A 21,864-nucleotide genomic window follows, 5' to 3' on the forward strand; every position below is an offset into this window, starting at 1 on the left:
ATATCTCCTGGGCCAGTCATTCTAATAAGTCTACAACAAAGAATGAGAATGCTATTTATTTCGCCTTCAGTGACAATTCACTGCTGGGTTACTAATGATAGAATAAAGTTTTTCTCTTGGGCGGCACGGTGGCGCAGCGGTAGAGTTGCCACCTGGCAGCGCCAGAGACCCGGGTTTCATCCTGACCACGGATGCTGTCTACGTGGAGTTTGTACATTCTCCTTTGTGACTTGCATGGGTTTTCTCCGGGATCTTCGGTTTCCTCCCACACTCCAAAGACGTACAGGTTTGTAGGTTAATTGGCTGGGTGTAAATGTAAAAAAATTGTTCCTAGTGTGCAGGGTAGTGCTAATGTGCGGGGATCGCTGGTCGCTGCTGACTCAGTGGGCCGAAGGGCCCGTTTCCACGCTGTAATTCTAAACTAAACATAAATTTCTTTACTCAAGACTATTTTCTTAAAAATATAGTATGGCCATCTAAACTTCAATCCATCACGTAAACTTCAATCCATCATGTAAACTTCAATCCATCATGTGAACTTCAATCCATCATGTGAACTTCAATCCATCATGTAAACTTCAATCCATCATGTAAACTTCAATCCATCATGTAAACTTCAATCCATCATGTAAACTTCAATCCATCATGTAAACTTCAATCCATCATGTAAACTTCAATCCATCATGTAAACTTCAATCCATCATGTAAACTTCAATCCATCATGTAAACTTCAATCCATCATGTAAACTTCAATCCATCATGTAAACTTCAATCCATCATGTAAACTTCAATCCATCATGTAAACTTCAATCCATCATGTAAACTTCAATCCATCATGTAAACTTCAATCCATCATCTAAACTTCAATCCATCATGTGAACTTCAATCCATCATGTAAACTTCAATCCATCATGTAAACTTCAATCCATCATGTGAACTTCAATCCATCATGTGAACTTCAATCCATCATGTAAACTTCAATCCATCATGTGAACTTCAATCCATCATGTAAACTTCAATCCATCATGTAAATTTCAATCCATCATGTAAACTTCAATCCATCATCTAAACTTCAATCCATCATGTGAACTTCAATCCATCATGTAAACTTCAATCCATCATGTAAACTTCAATCCATCATGTAAACTTCAATCCATCATGTAAACTTCAATCCATCATGTAAACTTCAATCCATCATGTAAACTTCAATCCATCATGTAAAATCAGGAAATGACAATCAGTATGAATTGGTAAGAATAGTTCCTCCTCGATAACCATCATCACAGGAGCACCTCGAGGCTATATGCTCAGTCCTCACTCTATTCTCTCTATGCTTTGACTGTGTAGCCAGACAGTGGCTACTGTGTGGCCAAAGTAGACGAAGTCTTCAAAGTAGCCAAAGTCTTCAAAGACTTTGTTAAAATCACACGCAATATCATTGTTGCTGTATGAATAACAGGTAACAATGAGTCAGAATACAAGAGAGAAATTGATAATCTGAATGAATGGCGCCAGAACAACAATCTTGCTCTCAAAGGTAAGCAAGACTAGGGAGCTGATTGTAGACTTCAGCAGGGGAAAGCCAGGAATCCATGAACCTGTCTTTATCAATGGGAGAACAGTGGAGAGAGTCAACAGCTTCAAGCTCCTGGCCCTGCATATCTCTGAAGATCTTTCCTGAACCCAGCATATTAATGCAATTATGAAGAAAGCTCATTGATGCTTATGCTACCTTGGAAGATTGCGGAGATTAGGTGTGTTGTCAAATACTCTATCAAACCTCGGCAGGTGCTCAGCGAAGAGCATATTGACTAGTTGCCTCACGGCCTGGTTTGATGACTCGAACGCCCAGGAATGAAGCAGGCTCCAGAAGGTGGTAGACACTGCCCAGTCCATCACTGGTACAGAGCTCCCCCACTATCAAAAGGATCTACAGGAGACGCTGCCACAAAAAGGCAGTTAATATCATCAAAGACCCACACCACCCTGGCCATGCTCTCAATTCACGGCAACTATCGGGAAGAAGGTATTGGAGCCTGAAAACTGGGACTTCCAGATTCAAGAACAGCTTCTTCCCAGCAACCATCATGCTCTTGAAAGCTGCAGAACACTAACCACTGCCTCAGCAATGGTGATCTACTGTGGGCTTTGGTTTTGGTTGCAGTACGGATATTGGTCTTGCACTATTATGGTTGTTACCCAGTATTACTGTTTAGTAATTTATTGTATTATTGATTATTGCATATTCATTCGTGTGTTTTACTTTAATGGGCCTGTAAAGCTGCAGCAAGAATGACAGAGGGACTTTGAGGTTCAAGTCCATAGTTCCCTGAAAGTGGCATAGGATGATGAAGAAAGCATATGGCATGATTGCCTTCATTAATCAGAGCACTGAATACAAAAGCTTGGATGATTTATTGAAACCTTATGAAGGATTGGTTAGACCTCACTTGGAGTATGGTGCACAGTTCTCGTCACCACACTAGAGGAGAGAGTGCAGAGAAGATTCACTAGGATGTTGCCTGGACTGAGGAATTTAGTTATGGAGAGAGATTTGGATGAGTTGGGCTTGTTTTCTCCAGGAGCAAAGGAAGCAGAGGATGATCTGATAGAAGTTTACAATATTATAAAAGGCAAATAGTCAAAATCTTTTCCCCATGTGAAGGCCATCAAAAGCAAGTGAATAATCTACTGAAATATGTTATATTGGTTACACCTATTTAACCATAGTAAATTAAATTGTATTTCAATGCCTATGTTACATAATCTAATTGTTGTTTGTTTGTTTGCTAGTTAGGTTTTCCTTTCGCTACCATCTTGGATCTTTGCTTTCTTAGATTCTGTATATACTTGGTTTGATGGATGAGAAAAGCTCAGAAGAGGATAGTGTTCTCAAGTAATAATGAGCAAAATATCCGAAGACTTAACCAGAAACATTTTTGATTTGTACTTACCCATATGACTATGTGAACTGCACACAAAAGACCAACTATAGGTTCAATAATTAAGCAACAAGTGGTACATTTGGAAATATATTTAAAAAAAGACTAAATCTCAAAATCAACGTTTCAATCACTACTTGTCAGGCTATAGCCATTTATTATGCCATGAGTCCTTGAGATTTTTTGTGTTCAAGGAAAAGTAACACCCACCAATTCCACTTAATTGGTACATTTCAATGTCTCATCATTCTTCTAAACTCCAGTGAGTACAGGCCCAGTGGCGTCAAACGCCTGTCATGTCTTGGGTCTTCGCCATGCTATTAAACTCTCTATTTCCTTCTTTTATTCCATCTTGTTTTTGCTTGAGATCTGGCTCGCTATGCGGGTGTCACCTTCACACTTGTAGATGGAGTGAAAGCAGAATTTGTGTGAATGTGTGTGTAAATGTTTCTGGGTCTTTATCTGTGTGCTTGTGCATTTTTATGCATGTATTTGTGTGTCCATGTGTGTGGTAAGGGTGGGGGATGGTTTCGCGGAAACTGCTCACGATCAGATTCCCAATGAGAATTAAGGAGGGATTAATTGATGGTTCCCAGGATGCCGCGTGGTGGCACAAGGCTCCCGGGGTGCCGTGGAGTTGGGAACCCGTCAAGGAGACCCGGTGGCCGGATGAAGGAAAATCTGGTGAGCCGTAGCCTGTTGAGGGAAGCCGCTGTGCCCCCCTGTGGTCATGCGCGATGTCAGGCCTGGCTCACTGCGGCAAAGAAAGACCTGGTGGGCCACAGATTGCGCCGTTGTGGAAGCCACCAAGCTTGGCCCCAAAGAGCGCGGAGAGCCGAGGGGGAGGGAGCAGCTGGCAATAATGGATGCAAGTAGGCCGGTAGGAGAGGGTCCGGGGTATTGCATCCAGCACCTTCAAGATTGGCTGCAGGAGGTGCCCTTGGGAAACAATGGCGGTCAGGTGAGGAGAGGGACATCTGGGGCTTACTTGGACTGGGAGCCTCTTCAATACATCAAGAGTGTACATCGATACATCAAAAGACTTTGGACTTTTTGTAAATGGCACCAACATTTGGCAACTCATGCATGTGTGATCTATGCACAAAGAATTTCACTGTGCAGTGCAAACGTGACAATGATGCACCATTGAACACAGACGAGTTCGAACTTGATTTTTCGGTAATTAGAAACATCAATACTCTACAGCCTGGAATTGTTTACATTAAGCAGAATCTCTTGCAGTATGGTTCCACTTACCTGTAGTTAGACTGAATGATAGAGGTAAAGCCAACATTAGTGGGAGGAAGCCGAACAGGGGCACAAGAGTTGAAGTTGTCATTTTTCTGCAATGATTATATAAAAAAAAATTAAATACTCTGATGGGAAAATATTCATAGAATGTTTCATGCAAATCAACTACTTACAACTCCTCTTGAGGAGAGATTCAACACATGAATGGTAAAAACCACAAACATGGATAATAAGTTCTAATCTGGCAGCTTCTATGTCCTCCACATCAAACCGTAGGACATCCCAGGGATTCCACTCGACTGAACTGAAAATTTTCTGTCTCCTTTATCAATTATCATTAAAAAACTAAGCAGATTCAAACAGAATCTGATGCACCAGTTAAAATAAATTGTACATGCCTGAACTGCAGACGAAATATAATTTTCTCAGGAAGAATGACTCACTTTGGGGGACTGTAAATTGCAGGTTGTTGAGGATACTAAACCGAAACTAACTTTTCAGAATATATTATTAAGGAGTGTGGGTGCCACAGGCAAGGGTAGCATTGAAATCCCTCCTTAATTCTCATTGGGAATCTGATCGTGAGCAGTTTCCGCGAAACCATCCCCCACCCTTACCACACACATGGACACACAAATACATGCATAAAAATGCACAAGCACACAGATAAAGACCCAGAAACATTTACACACACATTCACACAAATTCTGCTTTCACTCCATCTACAAGTGTGAAGGTGACACCCGCATAGCGAGCCAGATCTCAAGCAAAAACAAGATGGAATAAAAGAAGGAAATAGAGAGTTTAGTAGCATGGTGAAGACCCAAGACATGACAGGCGTTTGACGCCACTGGGCCTGTACTCACTGGAGTTTAGAAGAATGATGAGACATTGAAATGTACCGAATAATGAAAGGCTTGGATAGAGTGGATGTGGAGAGGATGTCTTCACTAGTGTGAGAGTCTGGGACTAGAGGTCATAGCCTCAGAATTAAAGGATGTTCCTTTCGGAAAGAGATGAAGAGGAATTTTGTTAGTCAGAGGGGGGTGAATCTGTGGAATTCTTTGCCACAGAAGGCTGTGGAGGCCGTCAATGGATATTTTTAAGGCAGAGATAGATATATTCTTGATTAGTATGGGTGTCAAGGGTTGTGGGGAAAAGGCAGGAGATTGGGGTTAGGAGGGAGAGATAGATCTGCCATGATTGAATGGCAGAGTAGACTTGATGGGCCCAATGGCCTAATTCTGCTCCTATCACTTATGACCTTATGATACCTCCTGTCCCTCAAATTCAAAACAAAGCAGCTGGTCTTTGACTTTGAGTTTGGAATATACGTCCCAGTCTTCATCAATAGTGTTGAAGTGGAGATGATCAAGAGCCTCAAGTTCCTAGATGTAAACATCACCAACAACATGTCCTGGTTCAAACACATTGACACTATGGCAAGAATGCACATTAATGTCTCTACTTCCTCAGAAGACTAAGGAAATTGGCATGTGTCCAATGATTTACCAAATGCACCATAGAAAGGATTCTATCTGGATACACCTCAGCTTCTGCCCAGGACTGCAAGAATTTGCAGAGAGTTATGAACACAGCCTAATACATCACACAAACTAGCCAACCCTCCTCCCACTGACTCCATCTACACCATGCTGCCTCTGGAAAGCAGCCAACATAGCCCAGGATCAATTACACACCAGTCATTCCCTCTTCTCCTGTCGGGCATAAGATAGAGAAGCTTGAAAGCATGTACCACCAAATTCAAGAACAGCTTCTTCCCTGCTGTTATCAGATTCTTCATTGGACCCATTGGATATGCAAAGAATGAATTCCCGATCTACCAATCGATCTTGCTGCAACACTATATTCTGCAATCTGTTTCTTTTCCAATTTATACTGCATGGTGCACTCAAGTTAGGTACGAGATGCTTAGATAACAGGCAAAACAACCTTTTGTCACTCCACCTCGGTACACGTGACATTAATAAACCAAAACCAAAACACAAACTCACGCACATACACACACTGTAGCCTTTCCGATGAAGGTTCAAAAGGGAAAACCAACAACACTGAAAGACAGGTGAAGGTCAGGATGGTGTAATACTTGCAGGTGGTGGTTTTCCCTTTCCTAGATAGTAGGAGTTGTGTGTTTTGGAGATACTATTTTAGCTGTCATGCAATATATAAATGGTACGCACTTCAGCATGGAAGTGAATGTTGGGAAAGTGAATGGGTTTCAATCAAGTGGGCTGCTTTGACCTAGAATGTGTTGAATCTCAAGTATTGTTGGGGCTGTTCTGACCCAGGCAAATGGAAAATAGCCTGTCATATTCTTAATTTACTATCTGGAAAGGTAGAAAGATTTATAAGTACGAGGAAGTGAGACATTCATAGCACAATGCCTAACATTTGACACCTACATGGTGCAATATTTATGTGGATCCTCCAGTGATTTTCCACCTCAAGCATCATTTCCATGCCCCATCCTCATAATTCTTGATTTTTCCAAGATCAAAATCTATTGAGTTTGAATTAGGGTCATAAGTTCACAAGTCATAGGAGCAAAAGTAGGCCATTCAGCCCTTTGAGTCTACTCCGTCATTCAATCACGGTTGATCTATCTTTCCCTCTCAACCCCATTCTCCTGCCTTCTCCCCATAACCCTTGACACCCTTACTAATCAAGAATGTATCAATCTCCATCTTAAAAATACCCAGATGTCCTCCACAGCCATTTGTGGCAATGAATTCCACAGATTCACCACCTTTTGACTAAAGAAATTCCTCCTCCTCTCCTTTCTAAAGGTGTGGTCTTTCATTCTGAGGCTATGCCCGATGGTCGTAGGCTCCCCCACTAGTGGAACATCTGCTCCACATCCACTCTATCCAGGCCTTTCACTATTCGGTATGCCCTGACCCAAAATGTCACTTATCCATTACCTCCATAGATGCTGCCTGAACCGTTACTCTCCATAGATGCTGCCTGAAGTCACTCCAGTATTTGGTGTTTTCCTCAAGAATCCAGTGTCTGCAATTCCTTGTATCTGCAAAAATCTAATTTATTTGATTAGATTGATCAATCAGAGATCTATTGATCTGTTTTGAACACAATTAATGCCTTAGCTCCACAGTTCTGTGCGGTAGAGAATTCCAAAAAATCAGTATCCTTTGAGTAACAAAATTTCTCCTCCTTTCAGTCCTAAGTGCCTGTCCCTTATTTTGAAATGTTGCCCTAAATCCATCACACTTTAGCTAATGAAAACATCTTCCTCCTGTCTACTCTGCCGATCCCTCTATTATACTTTTCAACATTGCCATCATTCATTTATCTTCTGGACAATCTCTCCTCATTTACAGCCATACCATCTCAGGAAACTCAGCCAAATGCAAAGTGCTAGAGGAGCTCAATCCATCAGGTAGCATCGCTGGAGAGAATGGACAGATGATGATTCAGGTCAGGTCCTGATCTGAAACACGATCTGAACATTCCCTCTATAGATGCTGCCTGACCCACTGAGTTCATCCAACACTTTGTGTTTTATTCAAGATTCCAGCATCTACAGTTTCCTGTCTCTCAGGAAACTCCTTGCAGATATAACCTTCAGACTGACTGCCGGGAAGGAAAAGGCCATGGTGAGAGACAGGAGCTAATTGACCCAAGGCCGAGGTGCATTATCGTTTCATGTAGTGACCCACATCCCATATCTTCCTGTATTTGGAAAATTTTGTGTAAAAATACTATTTAAATTAAATCTGAAACTCGTCAAGAACAAAACTGGCACAAATTTTTAAAACATGGAAAAAACCTCCAATATCTTGAAAGTTTGCATAGCTGTAATTGTCCAGTCAAAGCACGTTTGTCATTGAGTCGGACGCCAGTTGACCAATCACGCGGTTTGTTTCAGGCTAGCTAGGCAGTGATCATGGCAGAGAGTATTTCTGACAATTCCAAGGAAGGTTCTTTGGTCCTCCGTGCAATACATGTCCTCAAAACCCATAGCAAGGTAATTGCATTTAGTGACAAAAGCTTTAAGAAGTCTCACGAATGAATGTTCAGCTAAGTGGATTGAAGTGGAAGGAAGTCTGGAAAGCAACGTCTCTGCTAAGGTACTGCAACACAAACAGGACAGCGTGGGACCATTTAAACTTGCAGCTGCAGGCATCATGATGATAATGGCCATTCTCATGGACATTGTGAAGCAACGGTGAAAGTAGTTAATGTCTTACATAATATCAAAGATGAAAAGAGTTAAAATACTCCCTTACACATTTTATCTTCTATTATTAGGAGGCAACAGTGTATCATGCCGAGTGCTATCGTCACTTCTGTAACATTACAACAATAAATCGAGCTATAGCAAGGTTTAGAAGGAAGAAAGGTAATGCTAGCCACTTACTGATAATTTTGATTTACAACTGATTTAGAACTAAATCTGGTGAAATTCAGAAATTGACTGAGACAGTTTGAATTGTCCTGTGATAAATCTCTAGTGTATATTTTCACATATTCTAACAAATAAAAGGCTTCATATACTTAGTTAGGCCAATGGCACATTTTTGTCAAAGTAAGCTTTGAAACATGAAACGATAAAGCACCTCGCTCGGCCCGCGGTCTACAGGGTGAACAAATAAAAATTCAATGTTTCTGTTTGTAAACTAGCCATTCATTACATACCTGGTAAATCAAGTTCTTTACCTTCAGTCTGAATAATCACACGTAATACTGGGTGAGCACATCAGATTTATTCCACCATGGGGTTCTTCCCGTGAGGATCTCCAGACACAACACTAGTGTCTGAAAAGATCTCAACTCAGGGGAGGGGAAGAACAACTTCTCCACGATTGTTTACTTCTTTATATAGAAAAAGAGAGGTGTGACAAAAAGAAATCAAGGACCAATTACAAATCTAATACAATTCCCATGGTTACAGAGAAAACAAAATCATTGATACAGGTCACATGCTCAGAAACCAAACCATTAATATAAGTCACATGCTTTTAGAGAAACGCATCAATTTACCTAGAATGGATTCAAAACTTTTCCTACTTTCACACGCACCCATATAAGTTGTTATTAAGAAAGAAACTTTCTTTATCTCTTTAGACGAGCAATCTCGCAGCTGCATGACCTTGCTTTACTGTTTCAATACACAGCACTCACACAGTCAGACAGAGTAGTGGGAGAGGACAAGAGCCCCTACTCTTCTGTATACTCTTTATCATTCGTGAAGGGACAAACACATTCTGTTCCCAAGGATAACATTTCTGCCACAAGCATCCATCTTACTGCTTTCCACTGAAAATAAGCATTCATTTTATATTAGCTAAAACAACAAAAGAAACCATCTCAACTACAACAAAATACAATATCTCTAATTGACTATATCAGCTAATAGCATAGATTCTCATACCCACCTATGAAATCTAAACCAAAAGCTTTGGAAAAAAACATATTTAAATAGTCAGATTTTGCTGTTCAGTGTGTCGAATGAATAAATCAATGAGTGAATGGCTTATGATTATGGTGTACTGGTGAATAACATGATGTGCTGCTTTTGTGCTGGATGCTAAGTTTGTGTGTGTGTGTGATTACTGGTGTAGCCATGACTGTCGGGGTGGGTGGGTAATAAGGGGCAGGGGACATTTTGGAACCATATTGTTATCATTATGCACATATCTACACATGCATGCACACGCAAGTGTGCATGATAATATACACATTCGGCAGGTAAACACTGACACACACATACTACACATACACAAACACTGCAACACCTTTTGTGGTATTTTAGGTTAAAGGTAGTAGCCCTCATTTCCAAGGCACCATGGGGGGGGTCTCGAACAGAAATATAGGCTCATTGTACCTTAAAATGACTACTCATGGAGTAAACATGAAGTATTCGATTCTTGGTCATAATGTGACACTTACATCAGAAATAAGGCTTTTTCCTCTGAAAGCGACTGGAAGATGCCTTACAGGTAGCCCTCATTTACAAAGCATCATGGGGGGGGGGGTCTTGAACAGAAGTGGGTTCATTCAATTAAAATAACAACTCATCATGTAGACGTATCACGTCATTCAATTCATGGCCAAAACTTCATCCTCAACATTGATGGTCTCCCAGTATCCACCTCCCCTCACATCCGGAATCTTGGAATCATCTTTGATCAAACCCTCTCCTTCGACAAACATATCAAACACATCACAAAGACAGCCTTCTTCCACCTCAAAAACATTGCCCGTCTCCGTCCATCCCTCTCCTCCACAGCTGCAGAAACCCTCATCCACGCCTTCATCACCTCCCGTCTGGACTACTGCAACAGCCTCCTCTACGGCGCACCCTCAAAAATCATCAGTAAACTTCAATACATTCAAAACTCCGCTGCCCGTCTACTCACCCACACCCCGATCCGTGACCATATCACCCCCATCCTTTACAAACTCCACTGGCTCCCCATCCCCCAGAGAATCCAGTACAAAATCTTCCTCATAACCTACAAAGCACTCCATAACCTGGCCCCATCCTACCTGACCGACCTCCTCCACAGGCACACTCCCACCTGCACCCTCCGCTCTGCTGCTGCCAATCTCCTATCCCCCCATATCCGGACCAAACTCAGATCCTGGGGGGACAGGGCTTTCTCCATCGCTGCTCCCACCCTATGGAACTCACTACCCCAAACCGTTAAAGACTCCTCCACACTCACCACATTCAAAACATCGCTGAAGTCTCACCTGTTCAGTACTGCCTTCAACCACTGAAGGTCACCTCACCTTCTGTCTCCTTTCTCTGTTCGTTTACTTATTTACTTATTTATCTATTTATTCATTTCTCTATGTTCTCTAAATCTCTGTAAAGCGTCTTTGAGTATATGAAAAGCGCTATATAAATATAATGCATTATTATTATTATTATTATTATAATGTGACATTTACATTAAAAATAAACGGTTTAACCCTTAAGGCAACTGGAAGGTGCCTTAAGAACTCAAATAAAATAAATCCAAAGTTGAGTGTATTCAAATATCATTTCCAAACTTGGAGGCGGTGTGATCTAAAATTTCACAAATACTATATTGCTGCCAAATGTCATCGACAGATTAAGTTTTATGGACATTGGGAGGATTTGCAAATGAGGGTTACTACCTTCAAGAACTCATCAAGAAAAGTGAAAGTTGAGTACTTCTCATGGAGGGGGGGGGGGGGGGGGGGGGGAGGTGTGGGAGGGGGGGGACGTTCCGGAAATATAGAAACTCTCACCATGCATTAACACAAGTTAACATGCACTACATTTCATTTCCCTCAACTAAATCTTGTCATGTATCTATAGGAATCCAGCTCCCCATAGAGCAGCGTTTCTCAACCGGGGTACCCCAACCGGGGTTCCCTGGAACACTAAGGTTCTGCTAGAGGACGCTAGGGGTTCGGCGAGAAATCCCCGCGCCCTGGAAGTCTCCCCGAAAATGTGGCACCTAGGCTGGGCAAGGCAGCCAATCTCAACCTCATTGGGACTTCCATGGCCGATCGGTGGGTTGAATTTGCTGGAGCCAGCACATCTATCCCCATAGCCAACTTCCTTGGCTGGCCTTGCAGGCCGCTATCTCGGACACCCCCCCCCCCCCCCCCCCCCCCCCCACCCCACCGCCCCAGCAGCCTAGGTGGACCGTTCCGGTACGGTTGTACCTCTATCGGAGGCCGTGATCTCCTTGGGTAATTTTATTATACACATATGGCATATTCTTGGAAACGGCATTTAGTGGTCAGTGGACAGAAGCTGTATGTGACGAATTTTTATGTAGGGGTTCCCTGAGACATGAAAATTATGTTAAGGGTTCCACAAGGGGGAAAAGGTTGAGAAACACTGCCATAGAGTAATATACGGCAACCTATATTGAGCACAAGAGGGTGCTGTTACTTTTTCTAATTAGCTTAATTATTTAGTGTGCAACTTTTGGCACTGACGAGTTATTAATTCCTTCTCAATTACTTTTAAATCTAAATCTGTGCAAAATTTCAAGTTGATACGAGAGATAGGTCACAAAAGTTAAAATCTAGACACATTTTCGATGTTCAGCCCTGCGGTCTATAAATGATCATGATCTTCAATGCTGTCGCCCCACCACACCTGATACTTCAATCCATATGAACTATCAAAACTTTATACAGAAACTGATTAACACTTTACAATGTGTGTGTGGGAATGTTTTCATTTGAATTAAAAAGATAAAGAGGCCAGAAACAAAATATTCTCTTGTAACTATTTTAGCTTGGCCTCATTGAAAACAGGTCAGACTGAAAACTTGAACTTGTGCAGCACATTTAACAATGAAAGCATCTTATGCTCTTCACAGAAGTGCTCAGATTGTAGAGAATAAACCTATATCCTCTGGTTCTTGATCCCCCTACTCTGGGTAAAAAGATTGTGTATTTACCTTATCTATTCCTCTCATGATCTAATTATGCATTATTCAATTTCACTTATCGTTCTTATGGACCAGTTCTCACAGTCAAAATAGTATTTGGAAGAAGGGTCCCAAACATAAATGTCACTCATCCTTTTTCTCCAGAGAAGCTGTCTGACCCGCTGGGTTACTCCAGCACTTTGTGTCTATCTTCAGTATATACCAGCATCTGTAGTTCCTTTCTTCACAAAATAGTGTCGTCCTCTCTGTCAGAGCAATGAGTTTGGATACAGTTCAGTTTCCAATTAAAACCATAGCATCAAGTACAATACTTCTGATTTTAATGAAATTTGAAAATATCAAGTCAATTATTATCACGGGTATGACCAGACAGTTGCAGGAAGTTGGACTGGTACTTAAAAAAAAGATATACTGAAGCAATCCTCATGCTGTATCTTAAAGGACTGAAAATGATATAATCACTGATAAGATTTGAAGATATTCATATTTTCACCATTGATTAGCAAGGCATTTAAGTCTAGAGAACAGTATTAGTCTGAATTTTATTTTAAATGGAGATGCCAAGATTTAACAAAGAACAAAGTACAAATGAGAGTAAAGCGAATTTGTTGGGCTTGGTAAAACAAAATTCTGTGGTAACGCGGCCAGACCACAAAAGTAAATTACTTTTGCATACTTCATTATTTCCATTCTGCTTTCCAGTTACAGCAGAATCTTTCAGAAATTTAGGTCACGCAATATTGATTGCGTAATGGAATGCGTGAACAGAATTAGGTCAGTTGGCCTTTATGAGCCTGTTTTGCCACCCATGGCGGATCTGTAACCATCTATCTGCCTCCATCACAGTTTGTACAGTTCTTTTGCTGAACAAAAATTATTGTAGAGGATAATGCGAATTATTGGATTAGTGATTCACCAAGCATATATAGACCCAGGGACATGTTTCAAAAATCTTTCTTCCATTATGTGCAGAGATGTTTCCTAACCTAACACTCTGAAAGGCAAGGCTCTATTTTTTATGTTATGATGAATTGGCCCAGACTCCCCAACCAACAGAGAATGTTTTCTTCATATGCACTCAGTTCCTCCTAATATCTTTACATTTTTGATCGTCCTGAACCTACCAAGTTCTGGGGAATTAAACCCTCATTTGTGCAAACACTCATAAATGTAACACTTACATTTTACACTTTGTAACATTTTATGTTTTAACATTTATATTTCATACATTTGTAATACAAGAATAAAACAAAGCACTCATAAATTTAAAACTTTGTGTTAATCTTATATTACAAATCTATACAATATAAATTTTATTTTGAATTTGTTACTTTTTAAATTTCTTGATGTCTATTTAATATGAGTTCATGTTTATGTAAATGGTTCTGGTACTATTATAGAGTCAGAGTGATACAGAGTGGAAACAGGCCCTTCGGCCCAACTTGCCCACACCGGCCTTCATAACGAGAGGATTTCAGTATAGAGGTAAAGAGATTCTTCTGCAGTTGTATAGGTCCCTGGTAAGACCACATCTGGGGTATTGTGTACAGTTTTGGTCTCCTAATTTAAGGAAGGATATCCTTGTAATTGAGGCAGTGCAGCGTAGGTTCACGAGATTGATCACTGGGATGGTGGGACTGTCATAAGAGGAAAGATTGAAAAGACTAGGCTTGTATTCACTGGAGTTTAGAAGGATGAGTGGGGATCTTATAGAGACATATAAAATTATAAAAGGACTGGACAAGCTAGATGCAGGAAAAATGTTCCCAATGTTGGGGGAGCCCAGAACCAGGGGCCAGTCTTAGTATAAAGGGGAGGCCTTTTAAAACTGAGGTGAGAAGGAACTTTTTCACCCAGAGAGTTGTGAATTTGTGGAATTCTCTGCCACAGAGGGCAGTGGAGGCCAAATCACTGGATGAATTTAAGAGAGAGTTAGATAGAGCTCTGGGAGCTAATGGAATCAAGAGATATGGGGAGAGGTTGGGCACAGGTTACTGATGTGGATGATCAGCCATGATCACAATGAATGGTGGTGCTGGCTCAAAGGGCCGAATGGCCTCCTCCTGCACTTATTTTCTATGTTTCTATGTCCCAGCTACACTAGTCTCACCTGCCAGCATTTAGTTCATCTCCCTCCAAACCTGTCCTATCCATGTGCTTGTCTAACTGCTTCTTAAATGTTGGGATAGTCCCTGCCTCAACTACCTCCTCTGACAGCTTGTTCTCTACATCCACCACCCTTTGTGTGAAATCTGATAAATGCATGGTACACCCCCTTTAAAGGCCAATATTTGGTAATTTTGTATATTGATTTTGACATCCTTATACACTTCTTTAAATACACTCCATTTACAGTGCTTACAATTTATTTTTGTTGGAGTTTGTTTTCAGATAGGAATGTCAGACAATTGACAGTAAAACACATTACAATACAATACAATACAATACAATATATCTTTATTGTCATTGTACCCAGGGGTACAACGAGATTGGGAATGCGCCTCCCATACGATGCACTAATTTAGGTAATTTAGACAGCAGCAACCCAACGAAACGAACAGTTGTAACAGTTTTGGACAGGGTAAAGTGCAAGTTGATCTATGCGTTGTGGCCATCCGGCTCAGCAGGACCGGTTCATAGCAGCTATGGCCCTGGGGATGAAGCTGTTCCTGAGTCTGGAGGTGCGGGCATAGAAGGCCTTGTATCGTCTGCCCGATGGAAGGAGTTCGAACAGACTGTTGCAGGGGTGTGAAGAGTCTTTGTGGATGCTGGTGGCTTTTCTGAGGCATCGTGTGTTGTAGATGCCCTCCAAGTCTGGTAGCTGTGTTCCGATGGCCCTCTGAGCTCTATGGACTACCCGCTGTAGAGCTTTCCTTTCTGCCTCCGTGCAGCTGAGGTACCACACAGGGATTCCATGCGTTAGGATGCTCTCTATGGTGCAGCGGTAGAAGGTCTTCAGCAGCTGTTGGGGTTGGGTGCTGGAGAGTTGGAGAGAGCTTGTACTACATTGGGCCGGCACAGTGGTAGACTTACTGCCTCACAGCGGCAGAGACCCGAGTTCAATCCTGACTACAACAGGTGCTGTCTGTATGGAGTTTGTATGCTCTCCCTGTGACTGTATGTGTATACTCCGGATGCTCCGGTTTCATCCCATATTCCAAAGAGTGCAGGTTTGTAGCAATTCTGCAAATTGTCCATCGTGTGTAGGATAGAACGAGCGAACGGGTGATCATTGGTCGGTGAGGACTCATTGGGCCTGTTTCCACACTGTATCTCTAAACTAAACTAAAGTGAAATAAGTTTGTGACGTTTCAGCAGCTGGATTCGGTAGTTTGGTCATCCTCAGGTTATGACTGGGTTCATCCCTGTCAACTCTTCCTAACCCATAGAGTTCGCAAGTCAGAAAGGCAGCCATGAAACAGTTCACAGGCAGTGGAAGTTCTCAGCCCTGAATCTGCTAGCAAGTCCATCCCGCCAGTCTCCCAAATGCTCGCATAAGTGCGCGGGCAGTGCTTCAGTCGGGTGTTTGTAACCTGGGGAGAACCTCCAGATGGGTTTATGTGGTCAGTCTCTGAAGCGACCAACAAAACAAAACACACATTGAAATTGAAAACGGGGTTGTTGGAATGGCCAGAAGATACTAAATTTGGAAGTTTACTAAATTTGTCCAGATTGCAAAGTCGATGATGTGAATAGTTTTATTATGAATCATAACTGCTGTTCTGTTTACAGGAATGTCGCAGGCTGAAACTAATTTGAAGGAAATATGTAAATTCAAAAGTAATAATTGCATGCTGCTGCTCGATCACAACGTGAACTGAAAGAAAACTGTTATAAATCCCACCATTTGTGTCATCAAAAAGCATGACTAAGAATGTCTGGTTATGTGGTTAAAATAAATCAAATTTCACATTATGATTTGGATTGTCTGTATATCGTACAAGACAAAAACATTGCGCACCCATGGATATACACCATTACTCGACGGTATTTATTTCACAAAATGCTGGAGTAACTCAGCAGGTCAGGCAGCATCTCAGGAATGAAGAAGGGTCTCGACCCGAAACGTCACCCATTCCTTCTCTCCTGAGATGCTGCCTGACCTGCTGATTTACTCCAGCATTTTGTGAAATAAATACCTTCGATTTGTACCATCATCTGCAGTTATTTTCTCACATTACTCACACCTACATTCTTCTGATTTCCACAAGATATGGCAAGGGTTTAGATCCAAAGGTCACATACCTTACGAGTAATAGCGTTTCCAACCCAAAAGTCTATATCAGCGAGATCTGAAATGTGCACCCACAGTTACACTCCAACACAGTGTTCCGATTTCCACAAGAGAGAGCAAAGGTTTAGACCCAACATTCACAATTCATACTGTTTCCAACTCAGTAAGTCTGCATCAGCAAGATCTGAAATGAAGCTATCTCTGCAGATGTGGTCACTCAGGACACCCTTCCTGTTAACAAACTTAACACATAAAGTAGCCTAGAATTTCTCGACCATAACTTGGTAACTATGTTTATTATCTATTAGTCGGTTGAATGTTTGTCTAAAATAAATACTGACTCACACTTAGTAATAAAATAGTGGACTAAATGTTTAGTCTCAAGCTTACATAATGTACAGGTTTTGGAGCCAAAACAAACAAGGACTTCCTTTCTGCCTGTACTAAATTTCCTCTCTGACCAAATGTCAGCCTTAAACAGAGAGCAACATATTCAAAGTCCATTACCAAACTATGACCTTTCTGTATGTGGGTAGCAGCACACAGCATCTCTGCTTGGTCTCTCTGGTGGTGTCCTATGAGAGGACATATTGAGGGCATCAAAATACAAAACTCAATCAAATTAAATGTTAAATGCACAAAACTGGTGGAGCACGTGAACATATTATCTTCTTGCCAAAGTGAAAGTGCTACAATTGAGCCGGTTTGGTTCTTGTAAAACTAATTGAAATATTGATGTAACAAGCCTTTTATTTTCCAGTGCAACATTTACAAAAAGTGAAGGATATAAATTATTCACACCTCTCAACAAATTTGAAAAAAGCATAAGATATATTTTCATCACTGCCAAAAATTACTAGTCATAATTGGCCCAAATCAATGTCAACGAATCACACAATAGATCACCACAAAATTTGTTAAGAACAACCTAAAACTGAAAGCATCAGCGCTATCTGTGGGATGGCTATTTATTATCAGATATCTAAATGATAAGAATACACATCTACCCATACTGATCTTAACCACTAACTGTTTCTGAATGTACTTTCACTCTGGAACCATTTTGCATAGTATTCGCAAATGAAAAATGATGGGGATTGAACTTTCAACTTTTAGTACATTTTCCTTTCCTTTATTTTCATAAAATGATGGGAGGGCATTCATCTCATAAAGTTGTTTAAGCTAGCATCATCTCAATCATCTTCCTCCCTTTTATACTCCTGAAACCCACTCTATCTCACATACCCATTAAATCCGCATATGTTCTCCTAGCACTTTACTGCACAAGAGGTAATTTACAATTAATCTACCAAACATCACGTCTTTACCATGTTGGAGGAAATCAAGGGAAATCCATGTGGCCACAGGAAGAATATACAAAATACACACAGATAGCACGTACTAAGGAAGCAGTTTTAACTGCTGCAAGATGTCACATGGCATTACAGGGCAGTCTTCTGAGTGTCATGAACCAGGAAAGCCCACACGAGAAATAAACTGGAAGTGTAGTTGCATGTATTGAATCGAGTTATGTGGTGGGGAATATATGTACATTCTGAATTGAAATTCCTAGTACAAATACCCGAGTACAAGATTGTTTTAAGTTCAGTCCCACGTGGCAAATGCGGTCTCTTACGATCAAAGTTGCAGCACATTAGTCCAATTTAAATCAACAAATACCTTAACAAAATAACACCAATTATTTCAACCACCTTTCCTTTATCTCCCGAGGTTAACTGCAAATGACCAGCAGGCCATTCTCACAGCTGAAATATACAAAGAGATCATGCTCGCCCTTCACTCCATCACACTTTGCTACTCCACTTCATCTCCACTGAGGTTTCATATCAAATGAATCTATCTCAATACAAGAATAAACATACTTGAAATGTGTAAATGATAAATAATGAACCAAACTCTCCTGCAATTTACTTGATTATTATGGGGACTCCGGAATTACTGTTTACCTAAATTATTTGTTTCTGACTTAGTAATTTGGAGCACAAGACTACAAATCCATTGGAGGGGCACTTCATGACTTTTCTCTCTTAAGTTAACTAGAATTTCTATGATATATCAAAATCTAAATCCTGATCCAAATCTAAAGACAGCGTCCTGTTCGTGTAACAATTCAGATCGCAACCTGTTCTCTTGAGTGTTTTATGCCTGCCCATTCAATGTCCTTCTCCTTACCTGGTATCAAAGACAAAAGATCCCTGTGAACTGCAGACTAAAGGGCCTGTCCCAGTTACGTGATTTTTAAGGCGACTGCCGGCGACTGTCAAAGTCGTAGCAGATCGCCGACATTTTCTTTTACCGTACGACAATGACCACGACAATGCCGAGTCAGGTCAATACAAGTTCCTTTTTTTGTGAAACTAGCACCTGGCTAAGAGATTACACCGTCTTCGGAAACATCGCAAAATTCCCACGCATACCTGACCGTCAAACTGTCGCCTCCAATCTACCTGTCAAATGTCCTGACGATAAATAAATTGGTTAAACAAAACTATCTTCTGATATCTTCAAATGCCTTTTCTTAATTTAATATTATGTGCTTCTAAATGCATCTGCGACAACCTAGCAAACCTGGGGACAGCATGTGACAGCGCCCGCAATAAGCTACGATACCTGGCGACAAGCCAGCTGTCGCCGAGAAATTTCTATCATTGAAGACTCCTCACGATCATGCCCTCGACACCCCTGCGAACGTTCAGCGACAGCCTAGTCGCCGGCAGTCACCTTAAAGAATACAAACCATTTGGATCTTATTTAGCTGATCATCAAGGCATGATTCTGTAATCCGTTATGGAGGAGGTCAGGAATGTCATTAAAAACAGGAGCAGCCCGTTAATCGACCCCCATGCTAACTATAGCTTTCCCAACATTTTTACAGTTCCTATCACTTTTTTCAAAGGCAAACATTACATTGACTCAGCAAACAATACCATGCTGGAGGAATACCAGGAAGGAAACATTCTTGCAATTATCAGCAAAAGGACCATATTTATTTCCAGTGAATCATCACTTTTCTTAGAAGTTTAAACGTAAATTCACCAGTATTCTCTACATTTTGTTTGGAAACAAAATATTCCAACTTTAGCTTAATAATGGTATTGTGCAATGTTTTAATTCTTGTCAGCAGGATTTTAGAAACACAGCTACTAATGCTTAAAATCTTGCTTTTCTTCCTCCTATGCATCATAAGGAAACAAGTCATGAATGAAATTATTAAACAATAACAAAAAAATTGGCTTCGTTGTTGGCATCCTCACCATCTGATAACATTTCATATATCTGTGGGAAATAGCTTCTCAAATCTGGATCCCATTTCCTCCACAGAAACAGAATTTTCATGTTTACAGATTGCCAATGAATCTACCAAACATCACATTGATGTTCCATTCATTTTTTTGTTAAATATCATACAACCATATATAATATACATCACATGAGGGAACTGAATAGGATATAAATAAAGAGCAAAGCACTCACATGTATACAGTATATACCATCCAAAAATTGTGGAATTATTAAGAAGGAAACAGGGGTCTTGGAAGGAGTGTAGAGTTGTCAGAGTGATGCCTGGATTTCAAGGATGACATAACAGAGTATGTTTTAAAGAAACTAGTACTGTATTCCCCGGAATATATGTTTAAGGGATTATCTGATCAATGTTTTCTAGATGAAGAAGAATAGAGTAGATGCGGAGAACCCATGTTTGCTGTTTGAAGAGTCTCGGATGAAAAAGTCTAAAACAACAGAGCAAATCTTCTATGCATGCAGGAAGACTATGGAACTCTTCCAAATTTTGCAAACCGTTCCAAGAATGTGCTCAATAATTAAGCCTCCTCAATAAAATTTAAAAAAATGCAACAGCCTGGTTGATTCATGGGGATCCCTGCCTGCGGGTCAAAATGGACGAGCAACCTCTGGGGTTGCAGTGAGTGTGCATCTGGGGTGGCAGAGCACAAGGGGATCAATGCAAAGTGTAGAAAGGTGTGCAAGAAGGGTCCCGACCCGAAACGTCAGCTGTCCGTGTTCTCCAGAGTTGCTGACTGGCCCGCTGAGTTCCTCCAGCACTTTGTGCCCTTCAGTTTCAATACAAAGGGTGTGGGGAGGCGCACGTGCACCCCGGCGCGCGCTCTCGGGCCAGAGCCCGGGGTTCCCACTGGGGACCCGCGCGCTCCCGGGCCAGAGCCCGGGGTTCCCACTGGGGACCCGCGCGCTCCCGGGCCAGAGCCCGGGGATCCCACTGGGGACCCTCGCCCTCTCGCCCTCTCTCTGCTGCACAACTGCAACCTCTCACCACCCCGCTGGGAGACGCCAAAACAACCCGCCATCCCATTCCCAGCCACTTTGCACAAAGCACGCTGCGGATTCACCTCGGTCCCTCAGAAACAACGGACAACAATTGCAATTTCGCTCCCTGAACGTTGACTTACCTTGCGCTACCTTGCTTGTCTCTCTGGGACAGGACCAGACTGCACCCCGGAGACCCTGTCCCGCCGCTGACACGAACTGAGATTTCGCAAGTTTCTTTCCTACGTGTCGGCCGCTGCACCTCCCCTTTCCCAGGCTAGGAGCCGGAGCTGTCATAGGGTTTGGCGATGACACCCGCTTCCCTGCCCGGCCCCGGTCTGCCCGTTCTCACTCAACATGACTTCTCCATAGGGATTTCCATCATTGCCCATCGTAACGTGCTTTTACAAACCTCAAGCTTTTCTGATTGATATTTTTCCCAGTTCGACAAAATCACATTTACTTCGGGTTAGAACAGTCAACGCGAGTTACATAGTCGAAACAAAGAACTGCAGATAGCCAAACACAAAGTGCTGGAGTAACTCAGCGGGTCAGGCAGCATCGCTGGAGAAAAAGGATGGGTGAGGTTTCGGGTCGGGACCCTTCTTCAGACCCTTCTCCATTATTTTTCTCCAGAGATGTTGCCCAAGGGGCCACAGGTTAAGAATAAGGGGTAGGCCATTTAGAACTGAGATGAGGAAAAACTTTT

General features: G+C 41.7%; 1 protein-coding gene across 7 annotated transcripts in view; it reads right to left on the reverse strand.

Annotated features, from left to right (window-relative positions):
- Positions 1 to 21,414, reverse strand: part of LOC144595562 (interleukin-1 receptor type 1-like) — a 41,158-nt gene extending 19,744 nt beyond the window's left edge. For 2 of the 7 annotated variants that reach the window (XM_078403113.1, XM_078403108.1), the window contains exons 1-4: positions 21,299 to 21,414; positions 8,871 to 9,047; positions 7,136 to 7,249; positions 4,200 to 4,285 (exon numbers count right to left, since the gene is read on the reverse strand). In XM_078403113.1, coding sequence (XP_078259239.1) covers positions 4,200 to 4,285; positions 7,136 to 7,141 — 92 coding nt within the window. In that variant the 5' untranslated portion in view covers positions 7,142 to 7,249; positions 8,871 to 9,047; positions 21,299 to 21,414. Of the gene's footprint in view, positions 1 to 4,199; positions 4,286 to 7,135; positions 7,250 to 8,870; positions 9,048 to 20,348; positions 20,570 to 21,298 lie in introns of those variants that run through there. The other 5 variants (XM_078403111.1, XM_078403110.1, XM_078403109.1 and 2 more) reach the window with 5 other exon arrangements.
- Positions 21,415 to 21,864: the final 450 nt, after the last annotated feature.

This window comes from Rhinoraja longicauda, chromosome 7 (assembly GCF_053455715.1).
Source record: "Rhinoraja longicauda isolate Sanriku21f chromosome 7, sRhiLon1.1, whole genome shotgun sequence".
Lineage (NCBI taxonomy): Eukaryota > Metazoa > Chordata > Chondrichthyes > Rajiformes > Arhynchobatidae > Rhinoraja > Rhinoraja longicauda.